The 19,531-nt window shown below is 27.5% G+C and overlaps 1 protein-coding gene across 3 annotated transcripts in view; it reads left to right on the top strand.

Moving 5' to 3' along the window:
* LOC135922153 (ADP-ribosylation factor-like protein 3) overlaps positions 1–19,531 on the top strand; it is an 83,957-nt gene that overhangs the window by 23,598 nt on the left and 40,828 nt on the right. For all 3 annotated transcript variants that reach the window (XM_065456582.1, XM_065456581.1, XM_065456583.1), the window contains exon 5: positions 7,493–7,678. In XM_065456582.1, the coding sequence (XP_065312654.1) occupies positions 7,493–7,678 (186 nt within the window). The remainder of the gene's footprint in view (positions 1–7,492; positions 7,679–19,531) is intronic.

The following is a 19,531-nucleotide window of genomic DNA, read 5'->3' as shown; positions in this document are numbered from 1 at the left end:
CAGGTCTAATAATATCTAATGGCTTATTAATCAGAATAGGTTTTTATATCATCTATATCCTTAATATTTCGAAACTTTCAATAAGTTTTAATCCCCATTCACATTTTATAAATATTTTTAGCAAATTTACGAAGGCATATGAAGTCTATGCATCCGGGAGAATTATCTACCAAATGCATCGAAGTCCCTGATTCATTGTTCGGAGCCAGAAAATTATCTGATACCGAAAATCTATATATGAATAAATTAGTCATAAGATGCCTAATAAAAAATAATTTATCGTTTAATGTATTGGAAAGTAAAAGTTTCAAGGATATGTTCAAATATGTTAATAAAAATATAAAGATTGTCTGTCGACAGACTGGCAAAAAGTATTTGTCTACTATATACCAAAGCGCTAAAGACAACATTATAAAAATTTTAAAAAATGTAAAAGGCCTTATTTCTTTAACCACAGATCTATGGACCCAGAATTCTATATCATATTGTGCTATCACCGTACATTTTATTGATGAATTCTGGGTGTTAAATTTTTTTATTGGACATTATAAAGTTTCCATACCCTCACAAAGGGGAGGACATATGTGAATTAATTATATACCATCACCCATGATAATGGGTCGAATATTATAGCAGCACTGGATTTAATTAACCAAAATTTCCAATTTAAATACAAAAAAGGCATTAACAGTCAGAGATGCCTGCCACATATAATAAATATGATTGTGAAGGAAGGCATCGATTCGTTTTCTAACGAGTTATCTACTGTAGAAAAATTTGTTAGAAAATTGCATAGAAGTTCTAAATGTATGCAACAGTTCATCAAGATTAGTGGTGTGCGAATACCGATGGATGTGGTAACTCGATGGAATAGTTAATACATAATGTTATCGAGTATTAATAAAGTATTGCCAAATAATCCTCAATCTCGTCTAAAGCCGGATTTTGCTTAACACAGGCATCTCTAAATATTAAATATGAATGATTATATATAAATAATTAGAATTATATTTACCTTCTCAACTCATTCAATATATTTACCGACATCATTGTAGAGTCCTTGACTGGATGAAGCTTGATAATTATTAAATAAGTCTTTAAATCTTTCATAATATCCGGATGAATTTATAAAACTAGGGATAAAGATTTTTGATCCTTGGGTCAAGAAAACTACCTACGTAGTTTTCAAATTTTGTCATGAGGGATGTATATATGGCGCATTTTTTTAACATTATCATGGAAGCTATTTTAATAGAGTCATTAGAGTGATAGGCATCATGCCTATCTAACTCCCTATAAATTTTGTCGATGTAGAGAATTGTCATCCCTATTGTAGGGGATTTTTCAGATGATATTTCACATGTTATTTTATAAAATGGGTATAAAAATAATTCTAGTTGCCTTAAAAAATCGCATTCGTCACTATTTAATCAAAAATTCTCTTCCCCAAAAATATTCTTTCCCAACTCTATCACAGCCTGGATATTCTATAAAAAATAAATAATTATTGAACATTAAATATTTTTATAATACTTTATTAATACTCGATAACATTATGTATTAACTATTCCATCGAGTTACCACATCCATCGGTATTCGCACACCACTAATCTTGATGAACTTTTGCATACATTTAGAACTTCTATGCAATTTTCTAACAAATTTTTCTACAGTAGATAACTCGTTAGAAAACGAATCGATGCCTTCCTTCACAATCATATTTATTATATGTGGCAGGCATCTCTGACTGTTAATGCCTTTTTTGTATTTAAATTGGAAATTTTGGTTAATTAAATCCAGTGCTGCTATAATATTCGACCCATTATCATGGGTGATGGTATATAATTAATTCACATATGTCCTCCCCTTTGTGAGGGTATGGAAACTTTATAATGTCCAATAAAAAAATTTAACACCCAGAATTCATCAATAAAATGTACGGTGATAGCACAATATGATATAGAATTCTGGGTCCATAGATCTGTGGTTAAAGAAATAAGGCCTTTTACATTTTTTAAAATTTTTATAATGTTGTCTTTAGCGCTTTGGTATATAGTAGACAAATACTTTTTGCCAGTCTGTCGACAGACAATCTTTATATTTTTATTAACATATTTGAACATATCCTTGAAACTTTTACTTTCCAATACATTAAACGATAAATTATTTTTTATTAGGCATCTTATGACTAATTTATTCATATATAGATTTTCGGTATCAGATAATTTTCTGGCTCCGAACAATGAATCAGGGACTTCGATGCATTTGGTAGATAATTCTCCCGGATGCATAGACTTCATATGCCTTCGTAAATTTGCTAAAAATATTTATAAAATGTGAATGGGGATTAAAACTTATTGAAAGTTTCGAAATATTAAGGATATAGATGATATAAAAACCTATTCTGATTAATAAGCCATTAGATATTATTAGACCTGTGCCCCGCCGTGATAAACAATAAAGAAAGGAATAATTGATTTTCTAAAGTTTAATTTAAATAAAATGATTATTAAAAATAAAATGTCTAGGATATATAAGATAATTGATTACTCGCGGTGATAAACATAAAATACCGCCGCCATAAATTGAGACATCGGATCGGCGCACAGGTCTAGATTTTATATTATTAATAGATTCATCTAATGAAGGCTTACATAATGTCGAGAATCTAATTAAATTAAAATTATTTATTTTAATCAGAGTTGTTAAGTAGCTGGATCTTTTTTGTTATTGATTGATAGGTAATAGCGCGCTAGATAGCAGACAAAAAGGCCATAATTAGAACCATAAAAACTTCCCTTTTTATGTATTATATATTATGTTATGCATTTGCATTATAAACAAAAAATAAAACAAATTTATTTATAATTATTTTTTATAAAAATATTAATAGGTAACCAAAGATATTTTAAAAAAAATACTAGCTAATAGCGTGCTATATTTTTTTGATGCAGCGATAGCGGTAGCGCGCTACTTATAAAAATATGGTTTAACAGCTCTGATAATTTGGTATTTTTATTGAATTAACACACATAAAATATTTGTAAAAATTATGAATGATTATTTAAAAAATATATACTTGTCGCCGTACTAACTCAATACATCTTCTGGCATATAGAACATTTCCTATGTGTCTTTTTTGGAGTATGGTAGAAATAATTCATAATATTAAAAATATCAGAACTATTCACGGAATCATCCCCATTCATTTCCAACATTGAACTACACCTAAATGACTCAGTAGAAGTCTATATAAAATTAATAATTATTTTAAAAAATAATTCGGGCCGGGTCTATTTTGAAAAATTTGGCTCGTCGAAGGGTATTCGGAAATAAAAAAAATAATTATCGGGAAAAAATTACCATATAAAATTATTCCCCGGAAATAAATTCCCCATTTTTTAGATTTTAAAATAGAAGGACACAAATGAAAATATGAATATGAAAGCTAGGGCGTTCCCTCCATGCGACGCGCAGGGTGTAGACCTCCATCCTGTGAAAAATAAAGTAAAGGTCAAAGCAAAGAAGACAAGACTGGCAAGTTTGAATATTGGGACGCTTAAAGGTAAGACGAGAGAATTGGCATCAATGTTGAACAAGAGAAAAGTTGATATAGCGTGTATACAAGAGACGAAATGGAAAGGACAGAAAACTTTGATGATTGGAGATGGGTATAAATTGTACTATAATGGACTTGTTAGCAATAGGAACGGTGTCGGCATCATCCTCAGCCAAGACCTAACCTCTTCAGTAGTAGAAGTCAACAGGATCTCTGATAGACTAATGAAGATAAAACTCTGCATTGGTCAATCAATACTACACATCCTATCAGTATATGCTCCTCAAACGGGTTGCAAGGAAGAAGAGAAAGATGACTTTAGAGCTATCCTTGATGAAGCTGTAATGGAAATCCCTAAGGATGACCTAGTCATAATTGGTGGTGACTTAAATGCGCATGTGGGGAAAGCAAGAGATAGCTACAAAAGGCATCATGGTGGTTTTGGATACGGAGAAAGAAATGATGAAGGAGAGCACGTACTGAAATTTGAAATAAACTCAAGCTACCCTCTGAGCCGACTAAGCGAGCCGACTCATGCGGCTCCTTGATCGGCTTGAGAGCCGTTTTTTACGACTACGACTCGAGTCTCAAGTCGTAAGAACTCAACTTTTTAACAACACTATAAGGTAATATTTATAAAGTAAAAGTATATATTGAGCAATCAGCTTGTTAAATTGAGCATACAAATTTTAAGCTTAAGCAAAATTTAGCAAAAAGTCATGCGAAAAAATCCCTAATTATGGCTGAAAAATAGTAAAGGCGGTACAATACGATGTTATTTATTACATTTTTTTTTATATTTAAATTTTTAAAAAACTTAATAATGTGAATTTCAATGATGTGTATATGCTATTAGATTGCATTTCATCCAATGACATATATAACACCTAGACTGACGATTCATTCATTAAAAGTGTACATCAATGCAAATCAGCCGGGGACGCCATCTTGCTTACAGAAATCATTATTAAAATTTTAAACGAGAGCCTAATTTATTCCTATATCTGATGCAAACTTTATTAAAGAATTACCTGATCATCGAGATAATAAGGAAGCAAGTTATCAATTTAATAGTTTTTAACATGAGAATAATTATCATATGGGTTACTAAAATGGCGGGTCCAGCTGATTTGCATTCAACGACGCTTAAAAATGCATTTTAATGAATGAATCGTCAGTCTAGGTATTATATATGTCATTGGTTTCATGCATTAAATATATAATTTTACATAATAGTAGGGCTGTGCCGATCCACATATTTTTCTCCGATATTTTTTCAAACCCTATCCGATATTTATACTGATTTTTCACCCACCCCCCTTTGAACCAAATGTAATTTAGAAATCAATATTTTTATACAAAAAATCCAATTATGCATTTAATTTAATTTTTTTATTTCTACAATTAAAACTATAATTAAAAAAATATATATTTAATAATATATCCATTTTATGTTGTTATGAATTATAAAATTGTAATATTTAATATATAAAATTATAATATATTTGATTTTTAAAAATAAATATGAGAGCCTCTAGATTTTCTTTTCTGGCAATAAGCTTCTACGATATGGACTATCTATATCTCCTGCCGTAATGAAGGCAGACTCAGATGATTCAGCAGATAACGCATTTTGCAAAATTATCTGTCTTTTGTAAAATATTTCATAATTCAGATACCATATTTAAAAAAATTCTTTTATTTAAAGTATAAATAATAAAATTGATTATTTAAAAAGATTTAAAATAATTAAAACTGGGTGTTCCTTTCTATTTTTATAAAAAAAACTTTTAAAATACTATAAATCTATTTTTTTTAAAAAAATATACATAAAAATGGATTTCGATTTTATTAAAAAAATAAATGATTTTAAATATAACTTAAAAAATTTTTGAACATTTTATTTTTGTTAAAGACGCCATTTTATATCGGATCGGAAAATTTTATATATTGGTTGATAACCGATATTTTAAAATGGATGAAATATCGGCCCGATCCGATATAAAATATCGGTACATCCCTAATTATAATTAGTTTAAATCAAGATCATTATTTAATGCCTTCAATATGTCCACCATTAATCATATGTAGAGGCTGTTTTATGGTAAATTCAGTTAATCATGTGCTAAGGCAAGAATGTGAAAGACTCAACACAATAACAATGTAATCTGATGCCTCTTCCTAGAGGCTTGAAATAGGTTGGTTTTTCTCTGTTATAAACAATTGGGGGCATAAATCAGTCGAATATCTTGGCCTTTATGGTTTCGAATATTCATTGCTTTATATTAAAACAAGTAAGTCAAAAATTCGAGAGTAATATGTATAAAAAAAAATTTTGAGATAAGGTAATTACGATAATATATCGAGTATATAATATTTAAGTATAATGCAATTAAATATTGTTGGATGTTTCATTTTGTTTAGATTCCGTCGCGTTTTCTCTGAATTTTTGACATGGCGTTATTGTTTGCTGGGATTCATTACTTGCTGAGGTTTGTTTTTAGCTTCTCTAAAGCTCTTCTGTTTGTATGGACAACTCTTCTGGTCTCCAGGTTTCAGTAGAGGTTCCGATAGTCCAGAGATCAGGGATGGTGTGTTGACAGTTTCGATCTCGAATAGAGAGTGTTGGGCATCCAAATCGTGGTCATTTGTTCGATTTGTGGTTGACTGGTTGGTCAAACAGAGTATAGGCTGCCATGTCTCCTATCCAGTTCTTGATGGCTTGTCTGCCGGGTTTTCTTCAGTGGGGACCCATTGGATATTTTGGCTGACCGCTATGATTGGTAAGCCTAGCTTTCTGAGAATCTGAGTGATCACAATCTCTATAGACGGTGACTGAGCCTTGTAAACATAGTAAGTCATGGTTGAGTGTGAAAATGACCAGAGGAACTCCATGTTTGCTGATGGCGAGGAGTGCTCCCATTCCTACTGCTTGATAGATTATCGATGCCCCAGGAGACGCCGATGTGACTATCTAACGCTTCGGTATAAACAGCATGTTGGCGTTATAGCAGATTATGATCGGTTCTTGGAGCTCGTCAATGATTATCTGGGTTTTTTGGAACTAATTATATATACATTAAAATAAATAAATAAAGAGCCAATCCAGCCATTAAAATAATTTTTAAACATTAGGCGAGCGGGTTAAACAAAATTTATAGATAAATGACCCTGTGGGTGGGTAAATTTTTTAGGAAATACGTGAGCGGGCGAATTAAAAAATTTCAAAGCAAGTGGGCTGGCTTTCGCTAAAACCCTCCCATTGCAGACCGTTACCATCATTTTGGAACTGCTCTTTTATCATTTTAACATAGGCAAAAAACGAATAATAGCTTACATGTTAATACTTATAAATGCTGAAGAGAATTTACCACATATTAGATAAAATTAAAGGTATAATACAAAAAATATTTCTTCATTAAATACAACATCATTAATCACAATTTCACTTCCCGTAGAACGCAATTTCGCTTAGGGAATTCCGTTTTAACTACGAAACGCTTTTGCATATCAGACGAAAATGTTGAAAAACAATTAACAAATTTAATATAAATTTTTTTAATTGACAAAATATTTAAATAATTTATATCTTATTTTAACTCATAGTTATTTCTCATCTATAAATTAGCTAATCATTATAATATAATATTTATTTTAAATTATATTGTTTAATATTTTTATACGCGTTATTAGGCTTTATTTATTATTAAATGAATTTAAAAAATATATTTAAAGATTTTTCGATCGCGCTCACAAATTTGAACGCCTTCCTTTTTTTATATGAACGCTAGCATTTTTAAAAATATGTTTGCAACACTACCTAAAATGCGAGTAATTTTTACAAAATGTATTTCGCTACCTCTAACTCTGACTGACACAATATTAAATTGTTATTTTTCAACCTATGTCCTTATGTTTTATATTCATGCATAGCAATTCGAAGAATTATTATCGGTAGAAAAATTACAACATGTGCCCTTGTTGGTTTATGCCAATAAACAAGATATAAATGGGTCCTCACCAGCTTCAGAAATAGCGCAATTGTTAAAACTGAATCTCATCAGGGACAGGGACTGGCAAATCCAAGCATGTTCGGCCCAAACTGGAGAAGGAATTCAAGTTTTATCCGATATTAGTTTTTTTTTTCCCATAAACCTTTTTTAATACTAAAATTACCAAGAAAATATTTGAAATTCCAAGATTTTAAAAATAAATTACAAATGATTATCTTTTAAAAATCAAACAACCAATCTTGAAATAATCTTCCAAATCAGAGTTTTAAAATATACTTTCCAATTGTATTTAGACACAGATACCTTGTCTAAATGGATCTAGGATATTTCTTCTAGTATTTAGATACAGATGCAATTTTTATTATACTTAAAGGTGTTTATAATGCTTAATTTAGGATTCTATTGTTAAAATTCAAATTTCGAAGTGAGCTAAAAAAATTTATTGAGCTGTTATAACATCTTTGTACAAATATATAATTAAAATAATTATTGTTAAATTTTAAATAATAAAACATTCTCAAAATTTTTATCATTAGTACATCCTCGTTTATCTGTAAAGAAAATTTTTAGTCACTCTATCATTTTTTACTGGGTTATAACAACTTAGTAGTATTGGTAGGTGAATTCCATGACAAATCAACATGAATTCCAAGTCGAGCCCCCTCCCCCCCCCCCCCACCGAGAATTTTTTAAAATATTTACTAGTTTGCATTAGGGTTGGCCAATAAAATTAGTTCCATTTAAATTACTTTTTAAAACATTAAATCACCCCAATTTTTAAAAAAAATCAGTGACTTAAATCAATATTTATATAAAATTTTATTTACTAAATTTGATCAAAATACTTAATATAGGAATGACAAAGACTTAGATTATTTTTAGTGTTGTTATTAATTACTTTTGAAACTTAAATAGTCACAGTTACTAGTTACATTCATAAAAAGGTAACTAGTTATATATTTTTCGATGTAACTAGTTACAGTTATATTTCAAAAGTAACTAATTACATTATAAGTTACTTTATAAATAATTACAATTTACAAATCTTAATCAATGGTAAGAAAATATACAATTTATTTGTATAATAATATAATTACACTGAAAAAAATCCATAGAATAGAATATATTTACACCGAAATTAAATATCAGAATATTATATATATATAGACCTTTGCGCCGACGAAACTATCGGCGGTCGGCGTTAATATGTAATCGGTGGCTGGGCCGATTTTTAGCCGCTGCATCATAGGCAGCTTAAATCGGCGTACCGTTATAAATTTTTATAACATGTTTTTTAATTGCTAATTAATTTTTTAAGAAAAATTAAAATAAAATAATACTACATTATAGATATCTCGGCATTTTTTTTGATCCATATAAAGAAAACTCATAAATTCAAAATCGATTTTTAATTTTATAATCATTATTTAAATTTTCCAGAAATAATGATGATCCTTGAATACATCAACCCAGCGGTAGAGAAAACTCTTTGACTAAGTGTGCTGGTTGCCGGAGCACAGAATATTTTTTTTAGCTAGTATAGAAAAATTAGGAAGTTTGATCCTCTTTTCTCTCCAGAAATTTAGAACATCCATATCTTGTGCGGAAAAGGACATTCTTGTTCTAAATCACTTAAAGTGAAATCATAATTTAAACTTGTTGGATGTTTAGCTAATTTTGTCTAATAATTTAAATTTAATACCTCGTAATTCTCAACCGCTATTTACTATACCCTGATATCATCATTTATACTTTTAAAATGTTTTTTAATAAATTCCGACGCTGAGTAATTTTGTTCTATTATATACTTTGATATAATTTTCAATTTTTGTAATATTGAGTCTAAAAGAGAAGCCAACACCTAGAATTCCTGAAATTAAAAATAAATTAAATAAATGAACATACTATATTATTATATGAAAATCACAAACCGTAAATTGTAACGTCAGTTTTTTTTAGCAAATTTTTCTTTAGGGAAATGATTTTTGAGCTATTTTGGATTTTTGATTGAATTTCTAAAATGATGTCAAAATAATTAGGATGTTAAATTAGGTATAAAACAAGAATTCATCAAAATCCTGATTGACTTAAAAAATTTACAATAGTGATATTGACTAATTATTAAAATAAAAATGCATAAAATATAGAAAATATTTTTAAAAAAAATTTTTTCGCCGGCCGTGCGCCACCCATATGAAAATTGGCTACCCGCTGGCGATATTTTCATCAACGGCGGCATTTTAGGCTTGGCCAAAAATTGGTTAAATATGCACCGATTATTTTTATAAAAATTCGGGCTTGGTAAATTTTTATTTACTTTTAATAATGAACTATTTTAATAATTTCTGTCTAGAAGGCGCGCTAGTTTCTCTTTAAAAATAGGCCTCCCTAAAGTGAGAAGGATAACATTATATTTATAATATGGCCCAGTTTATTTTGTATATTCTACAAAGGTTGGCATTTTCATATGGCAATATTATATGTTTTCTTATGTTGCTACTAAATATAATGTATGACATGAAATTCCCTGTGAAAGTAGTTAAAATAATTTTAATTAATTTAGTTCAATTTATTAATAATTTTATATAATATTTAGTTTGAATCTAGGAAAATAATTCCCAGGAAAAAAAATCCCCGGAAAATAAATTCCTTGGAAAAAAAATCCCCGGGAAAAAAATTCCCCGGAAGATTACTCCCCGGAAAAAATATTTCCAGGAAAATAATTCCCTGGAAAAAAATTCCCTTAAAAAATAATTCCCCGGAAAAAAAAATTCATAGAAAATAATTACCCGGAAAAAAATTCCCCATTTTTTAAATTCTATAAAATATTAAATTATTTTTATAAAATTAACAATATAGGAAAAAATATCCCCGGAAAAAAAATCCCTATAAAATATTTTTTGAAAAAATCGTCAAAAATTCCTGTAAAATTTTTCCAAATAAAAATTTTCAAAATAAAATAGTTCTTGTGATTAATATTAAACCTAACAAAACTTAAATTATTAAATAATACTAATAAATATAATGTATAATGTTATGGACTTATCCCGAGCCCAGGTTTAGTGAAAACTAAACAAAGCAATATTTATAAAATAAACAAATTGGATACCTAGTCTCTCTGATATTATGCAAAATATTATGGCCAGCTTAGATTTTTTATTTTGGTCCGGATTTATAAATTCAAAAATTACCTAGTCTCTGTAATATTAAGCTAAATATTATTATAAGTAAGTAATGATAATGGCCAGCTCTGATTTTTTATTTTGGCCCGGCATCAATTCATATCATTTTTTGACCCGGATCTGCTCTGCACTATTTATTTAAATAGAAATGTTTTTTAAAGTCAAATTCCTTCGAGGATTTGAGGTTTTAAATAATGAAACGAAAGTTAAATAAATCTAGTTCACCTTTACACATTTTCATCAACTTTTAGATATTTATTGAAAATCAAATTTTTACTTTAAAAAAAAAGATTATTTTTACACAAATTTTAAACATTTTTTTAGAAATATATTAAAAATTTAAATATCAGTTGGAGATAAGAGGCTTTTCACAATTTACTAACTCTTAAATAGCGCCCTTTTTTGTTTTTATAAAGATAAGCTATTAAATAATATAATTATAAATTCTGTGGCGAAATAGGAAATTTGCAATTCAATCTGATCCCCTCTATTTGATATAAATTATTTTACTGAAGTATTTACCTACTTTAAGAACTTAACTGACTAAATACAAAATCAATATAAAACTTGCAAAATTATATTTTTTAATGCCCAATTTTAATTAAATACCGCCAAAAGTAATGAAAAATGCTGACCATTTTAATCATACATCCAGAGGTGATTATCAGCAGTGAGTATTATAATTTTCGAATCTAACAATTATTATTTTGCTTATGAATTTTTTTTAAAATTTACAGAAAAGAAATAATTATAATTTATTAAATGATATATGGAATAATAAATTATATTATTCAAATGAAACAATTCAAGAACGTATATGTTCTCCAATTGAAGAGAGAAAATTAGGCAAGTCCCTTCTCTTCTAAAAAATCAATACATAAATTTTTTTAAATATTTTGTTTCGTTTCATAACTACGATTTTTTTGGGAGTGTATGTCCCAATACTCCATTGGCCGATTTTGCCATGTCAACGGCTATTTCCATCCTCATTTTTTCGATTTTCGATATCTTAGGTTGTTTGTGCCCTATAATATGCTGAAATCGATTATTCCATCCTTCACACATTATTTGTTCGATTTTCCCCAGCAATCGTAACGTTGAACACATTCCATGTTTTAAGTGGGAGCAATGGCTCTACTTGCTTTTGAGTGTTTCTCCCATATCTCAATTCTCCATTCACATAATTTTTATCAAAATAAATCAATAATTCTTTGTTTTCATCCGATACAATGGTTTTTAAATACTCCATACTTCGTTTGACATCATGTATAGGTAAGAATGCTAATCCATCGATCATAGCTGCAAATAAACATAACGTTGGATCATTCCGATTTGATGATTCTAACCCCAATTCTTGAATCTTCCTATGAGTCGATTGAATAGTCATTTTCATTGTAATATTTCAAAATAACCCGGCATTTTTCAGCATTATATAATGTACATTTATATCTTAAAATTTTTCGTAGTTTTATGATAATTTTAGGAATAGCCCTCATGAAAAATTTTAGCCTGCTTATTTACCGGAAGAATAAACATAAAAAATTTATTAAAATTATCAAAAATGTTTAAAATAGTAAAGAAAATTTTATAAAAAGTAATAAAAAAACTAAAGAAAATCGTTTGTTTCAAAGAATATACCACCTAAATATATAAATTTATTTATTCTTGAGCATAACTTTCCTTTCAACGTTATAAATAATAATAATATCAGGGAACTAATTGGGATTATGTAATAACATTTCCGGAGTTGGAAACTTTCAAATAAAAAAAATTTCTATTTTAAGATTATAGTCCCTTTGTGTTTTCTTTGATGAATTAAATATATTAAAAATTATAATATTTTTAAAAATAAACAAATATTATTTAGAATAAATAGTATATTTTTTGGTAACGTTTAATTACTTGAGATAATCTTTGAATTAAATAAGCTTTTGTAATTAGTGAGATTAATACTTTTTTTGAAAATTTATAATCAGATACAATTTTTAAAATCAATAGTATTAATCATAAAAAATTTCCATTATTTTATTTTTCTCCGGGATTCAAACTGATATAAACGAATGGAACAGAATAGTGTCATAATATTCATTTTAATGTTATATATGTTGTATTCCATATTAAATCAACCAAAAAAAGTCGATTCTCAACCCGACCCCCTTCGATTTTTTAAAAATTTGCATGTTGGTAGTATATACACTAACTAATAAAAATGTAAAATTTTACTTTTCAAATCGCCTTACTTCATGAGATATGGCCATCTTTAGAAAGGTGGAAATTCCAAAATACACTATATTTAATTTTAAATATCTCAAAATGTAATTAAGCTAAAGACATGATTTTAATTTTTATTAAATAGCTCTTTATTATGATATAAAATTTATTTTATTGAAAAAAAGTATAATAGCAAAAACCGGAAATAGAAAACCGGAAATTGCTATAAAATAAAAATTGCTCTTTTTTTTAAATTTTTTTTACAGATAGACATTATACTTCTTAATATTTTTACAAAATCCTAGATTGGGACGAGTACTGGGCCAAAAGTTATTACACTTTAAATATAAGTAAATCCTATATTATACCAAATTATGTAATTTACGAAACAAATAAAAAGAAAATTCGTTTGGGATCGGGCCGGATATATTTTTTTATAAATCTTTCTGGCGTGTTAGAAAAATTAGGCCCTATGCAGATCACTAGTAGACATTGTGTCATATTTAGCACATAAGTTTAGCTATTTTATTTTAGAAGGAAAATAATTGTAAAATATTTATAACTTTATTTAGCTAATTAATGGGAAATTAATATTCTAATAAACATATTAATTAAATAATATCGTACATTAAATAATCTAATGAATTAGAATAAAATTTTTTCATTTTTCCTTCCATTGAATGACATTTTTGCGTCTCGAGAATTTGTTTGGCCATTAAAAATCTATTTTCAAGATTGATTTTCATTCTTAAATATTCTACGTTGCTAACAAATATATATAATTAAATCCCGGGATATTGATTCTCGCATAATTATATAAATCAATAGGAGTTATTATGATTTTCTTGAGGACTTAGGCTTGCTCTAGCCGCCAACCTCTTAGTAATTCCCCCTAAACTATAGCAAGGAGTTTTGCCATGTGCAGTTGCAAAAAAATGCCATTCTGGCCTTGATTCCAAAATCATTATAATGGTTGTAGAGGTTTACAAATTTTTTTTTATTTTTATACTGGGTAACAGCTCCATCAGAAAAATAAAATCTTATTGAAATCTTATCAAATCTTTCTTTCAAGAATAGAATTTATTTGAAATAAATGAAAGGAACAAGTATTGTGTTTGAGACAATCTGATATAATCAAGTAACTGAAATGTTTGATGATATCGCCTTCACGGTAATAAATCATAAATGGATGAAATGTTGCCTGATTATTAGTCCAATGGAAACCTTGAGCGTGATCTTGAACAACAAAAGCGTAGTTCTCTGCAAAATCGGATATTATTAGATATTCCCCCTCAAATTCGATTTTAATAACTTAAAAAAGGAAGATTGTTTGGAAGAAATAAATGCATGAGGAATTAAAATATTTAATTTTTCAATCAAATACTCAACAAATTCGTGCGGACTTTAAAGTTTCGAATGTAGTACGGTAAGTTGTTAACCATTGTTTAAATTTTATATAATCTATGGCATTATTATCAAATAATAAGTGTAATCTCTCTTTAAGTTCCAAAGTGCCTGGACACATTTGACATTTCCTTAAGTAACATCAAGGCTGGGCTGGATTGCATAGACTTTGTGCAATGTAGTGTTTATAATCTTTTAAGGGAGGAAATGGAAAGTTATGCTGGTTTGCAGTTAACTTATCTAATTTACCACCAATTATAATTAACTTAAAATTTTGATGAAATGTGCAGATGCACATTGTATGCGCTCCAGACCCGCCTGCTAAAATTCAGTTTTTTGGTCTCATGATAGCAAACTTGCTAAAACCTATCTTTATATTACTGTTTATTTCTTTAAAATTGGTAAATAATTGTTTTATATTACATAAAACTAATCTCTTTTGCACTTGACTTGGTTCTTTTTTCGACTAACTTTCATTGATATAAAATTATTCATACCTGACATAAAAGTCTGTTGTTTTCATCAGAATTATAAAATTATAATACTTTATTTGCAACGTCATTCGGAATTATTCTACTTGGTTTTATGCGTTATATTTAAAATAATACAATACAATTTGGTAAATGTTGTTTTGAGTTTTTTAACATTTAATAAATGCAAAATAATCAGATTTTTTAGGATTTTAGTTTTAATGCTATTATTCACATATATTGCCCACTTTTAAAAAATAATTACTCTATATTTGGTATAATATAGAATTTAAGCCATACTACTTATATTTAAGGTCTAATAACTTTTGGTCCTGTACTCGTCCCAATCTAGGATTTTGTACAAATATTAAGAAGTATAATGTCTATCTGTAGAAAAAATTTAAAAGAAAAAAAGTGCAAATTTTATTTTATAGCCATTTTCGGTTTTCTATTTCTGGTTTTTTGGTAATAGACTTTTTTTCAATAAAATAAATTTTATGTCATATTAAAAAGCTATTCTAGAGCTATTTACTAAAATTTAAATCATGACTTTAGCTTAATTATTTTTTGAGACATTTAAAATTAAATATAGTGTATTTTGGAATTTCCGCGTTTCTAAAGATGGCCATATCTCATGAAGTAAGCTGAGTTTAGAATTAAAATTTTATATTTTTCCTAGTTAGTGTATGTACTATCATCATACAAATTTTAAAAAAAATCAAAGGGGGTCGGGTTGAATCTTCAGTTGATTTGATATGGAATAAAACATATATAAAGTGGATTATGGAAATAACCTTTCTCTTTAATTTTAAATTGTAAAACCTCTTTCATAATTTTCATTTATTTCTATAAAAATCTATCGTCACAAATCTATACTTTTTATGCTATCTACTAAATTATAAAATATAAAAGCTACCAACCGATTTACCAATTCTCATTTAAAGATTGCCCTTTTGGAATTAAAAAAGAAATACTCTCAACGTTCAGAAAATACTAATATAATTTTTTAGAAATATTTTCGTTTTTTATCGGCGGGAATATTTTTTGATAATTTTAAAAAAAAATTATTCGGGGAATTTTTTCCGGTTTTTTTTCCAGGGATTAATTTTCCTCCATATTTATTTTAAAATCTAAAAAAATGGGGAATTTATTTCCGGGGAATTATTTTCTATTTTTCCAGGGGATTATTTTTCCGGGTAATTATTTTCCAAGGATTTTTTTCCGGGGAATTATCTTCCAGGGGATATTTTTTCCTGGGATTTTTTTTCTGGGGAATTATTATCCAGGGGATTTTTTTCCGGGGGATTATTTTCCTGGGGACCGGGGAATTATTTTCGTATATTTTTTCCCCAGTTTTTTTTTCGGGGAATTATTTTCCGCTTATCATTTATTTTAGGTAATGTTACATAAAATATTTAATTAAAATTTAGTACAATTATTTAAGATTTAGGTGAAAATAATCTTATAGAAATGTGTTACATAACCTGGCTATGTATGATTTAGATGCTAAAATATATCATTTTTTGGAAAGCACAGGAGTAGTGTTGTTAAAAGGCACGATCGGTTGACTTTTAAAAACTGTCTAATTTAGATTTTAGCCAAGATATATCATGTAAGTCTCGAGATTCACCAAATAAAGGTCTAAACCTTTATGCCATCTATGTGCCAAATCTTTAGGCTATTATTATGGCTAAATTTTTAATCGGGCTCTTTTTAAAAATCATCCTAAATTCAGCCGTTTTACAATACAACATGGAAAATACTTAACGCTAATATTGCCTGAACTTCCAGTCTTCTCTATCCAAAATCCAAAATACTTTTCAAGCTTGGCTAAAGTTTTTAAACATATATGTTTGTTTTTTTGGTAATACTTTTAGAAAGGAGGGTACAATTTCTATTTCATCATTCTGATTCATTTGAATGTAATTCACAGTATGATGAGTCAGATTTGTATTCATATAAAATTCTGTACATAGGCGTAGCCAAGGAGTGACAAGAAGACCCCCCCCCCCCCGGATTGTCTGTTCTCTTAAATATCATTTAATAAATATTCCCTCCTACACCACCACTACCCTCTCTCTTCAAATTATATTTAATATATAACATTATAAACAAGAAAGCGAAAGAAAAATAATAAAAGTTTAATTTTTTTGAATAACGACTATTATTCAAAATTTTTTTAAAAAAAAGAAAAATTATTTTTATAAAAATATAACCTAGCCAGAGTCCTATAAAGATGGACCTACCAATAAAATTTATAGGGCCAAAACCCACATAATAGTGCTTTCCCCCTAGCAAAATCCAGGCTTCGGCTATGTTTCTGAATCTGTCTGATTCAGTTGTCAATATTAACTATATAAAAAAGGCTCGCATACAGAATTAGATATTTAATCAAAATTTTAAATTAATATGTTTAATTTATTATAATATAACTTATTAATAATAAAATTAATTATTTGAATATTTTTTAATAATATATATGAATATTTAAAAAGTAACTAGTTACATTTAGCAGTTATAGTTATAATTTTTCAAATATAACTAGTTACACTTATTTTTTTGTAAAATTATAACTAGTTAGTAACTACTTTAACAACACTAATTATTTTAGAATTAACTAATTTTTATATGAAAAATATTAAATTGTATACTAGTAATCATTTATTATTAGATAATAAAAACTAGATTTATTTTGTATTTCATTGTTTCAATTTGACATAATTAATTGTTAATAACTGAAGCTGTTGATTGTTTTACTATGAATTAAATGGTCTTGCTAACCATAATTTATTTTTTATTATTTTATTGGAAAACATAATTTTATTAAACTGGTCAGATATAGCTTGGAATTTAACCATGATTGATAGATAAGAAATTAGTTGAAGATATAAAATTAGCCACGTTCCATTGCTACTTCGGTTTCATTGTACGTTAAATTTGAAACATATTTAGGGAAGATAGGATAAGAAATGTGTCAGGAAATTATTATAATAATGTTAATTTTCAGGATGGTAGGTTATAAAAATAACCATATAATAATTAAATAATCATATCTAATTTAGATATAATTAATCTTTTTTTTTAATTTTGTAACAACCAAACATTTAAAAATGATTAGATAGCTTATTTGATTGCAATATTTTGTTATAAACAATTGATTTATCTTCAGAAAAAGGCTTAATTAAACACTATTTATCATATTATAATTAAAAAACTAGCCACTATCAAAAAAAGAGAGAGGGGGAGTTTTAAAAATGTTAATTTTTAGGTCATACTAAACCACAAACCTAATAATCACGATTATTTTAAATTAAGGGTATTAACGAATATTTTAATTTGGCTAATGCATCAGGGTATCCAATTGAGAAATAACGGTATTTGTTTTTGAAAATGAATGATTTTTTTCGACTCATTGTTATCGACTAGGCAAATTATTTTTAAACAGCTTACACATATCATCGAATTCCCTATTGACAGACGGCATTTTATTTGACATGGTATAAAATTAGCTAATTACTTATCAATATATATTTTTTCAATAATTTCCTTACCTGATCTCCTTAAACATTAACTTTTTTACTTACAAATATTATACTAAGGTAAAAAAAATTATTATGTATATTTCCAATTTAAATCTGTAACTTCTCTAATTGAAATATTAGTATCTGGTTTAAAGCGTGATTTAAATCAAAAAAATTGCGAATTAAAATAAAAAAATCACAAATTTTGCCAACTCTACTATAAATATTAGAGACCTGCAGAGGCACCATTTGCACGGCCAGGCCCAGTTTTAAATTTTTTAGGCCCGGCCCGGCCCGGATATTTTTTTAAAAAAAATTTCAGGCCCGGCTCAGAATTTTTTAAAATTATATTCGACCTGGTATATACAAAAATTCACCTATGAGGTATTTTACCATATTTTTCAGCGAGTATTATCGCTTATTATTTAAAATATACATGTAAAAAGCTAATATTTTGTGAATATTATATTGAATTTATAAAAATTATAAAATTGTTATTTATAAAAATGGATATTTTGAGCATATACTATATTTATATTGCATTTATAAAAATAAAACTAATATTCATAAAAATGGTAATAATATTTTGAGCATATACTATATTTTATATTGCATTTAAAAAAAATAAAACTAATATTTAATTTATAAAAATGGAAAATATTTTGAGAATATAATATATTGTATTTAATTTACTATTTAATTTATAAAATAAAAATAAATCGCTATTTAAAAAAATGCATGTATAATAAATAGTATTTTGAAAATATAATCTAATTGCACAATATTAATATAATTTATTTTATAATATAAATTTTTAACAAAAGAAGATAATTGTATTATATAATATTCTAAAAAAAATAATGAAAAATGTTGGATTAAAAACTTTCATGACTCAAGGTAAAATGTAATAAATGCAATAAATATTTGACAGCTTGCAAAGTAAAAAACCAGCATGATTGACGAAACCCTATACTCAAGAAAGATATTAAAAATTCACAAATTATCATGAAGATAGAGAATCATATCTACCTTTTTAGGTTGAAGATTACTTCTTCTTTCTTCAAGAATTCTCCCAGTAGTGAAAAAATTCCGCTCACAGCTTGCACTTGAAGCAGGAATTGCCAATACCCGTTTTGCCAATTTTTCTTAAATTGGCCCACTCTAACAAATT

The sequence above is a fragment of the Gordionus sp. m RMFG-2023 genome, chromosome 1 (assembly GCF_954871325.1).
Source record: "Gordionus sp. m RMFG-2023 chromosome 1, tfGorSpeb1-WG-v2, whole genome shotgun sequence".
NCBI classification, from domain to species: domain Eukaryota; kingdom Metazoa; phylum Nematomorpha; class Gordioida; order Chordodea; family Parachordodidae; genus Gordionus; species Gordionus sp. m RMFG-2023.
Note: the sequence above shows the minus strand (reverse complement) of the source record. Positions and strands in the feature narration are given on the sequence as shown.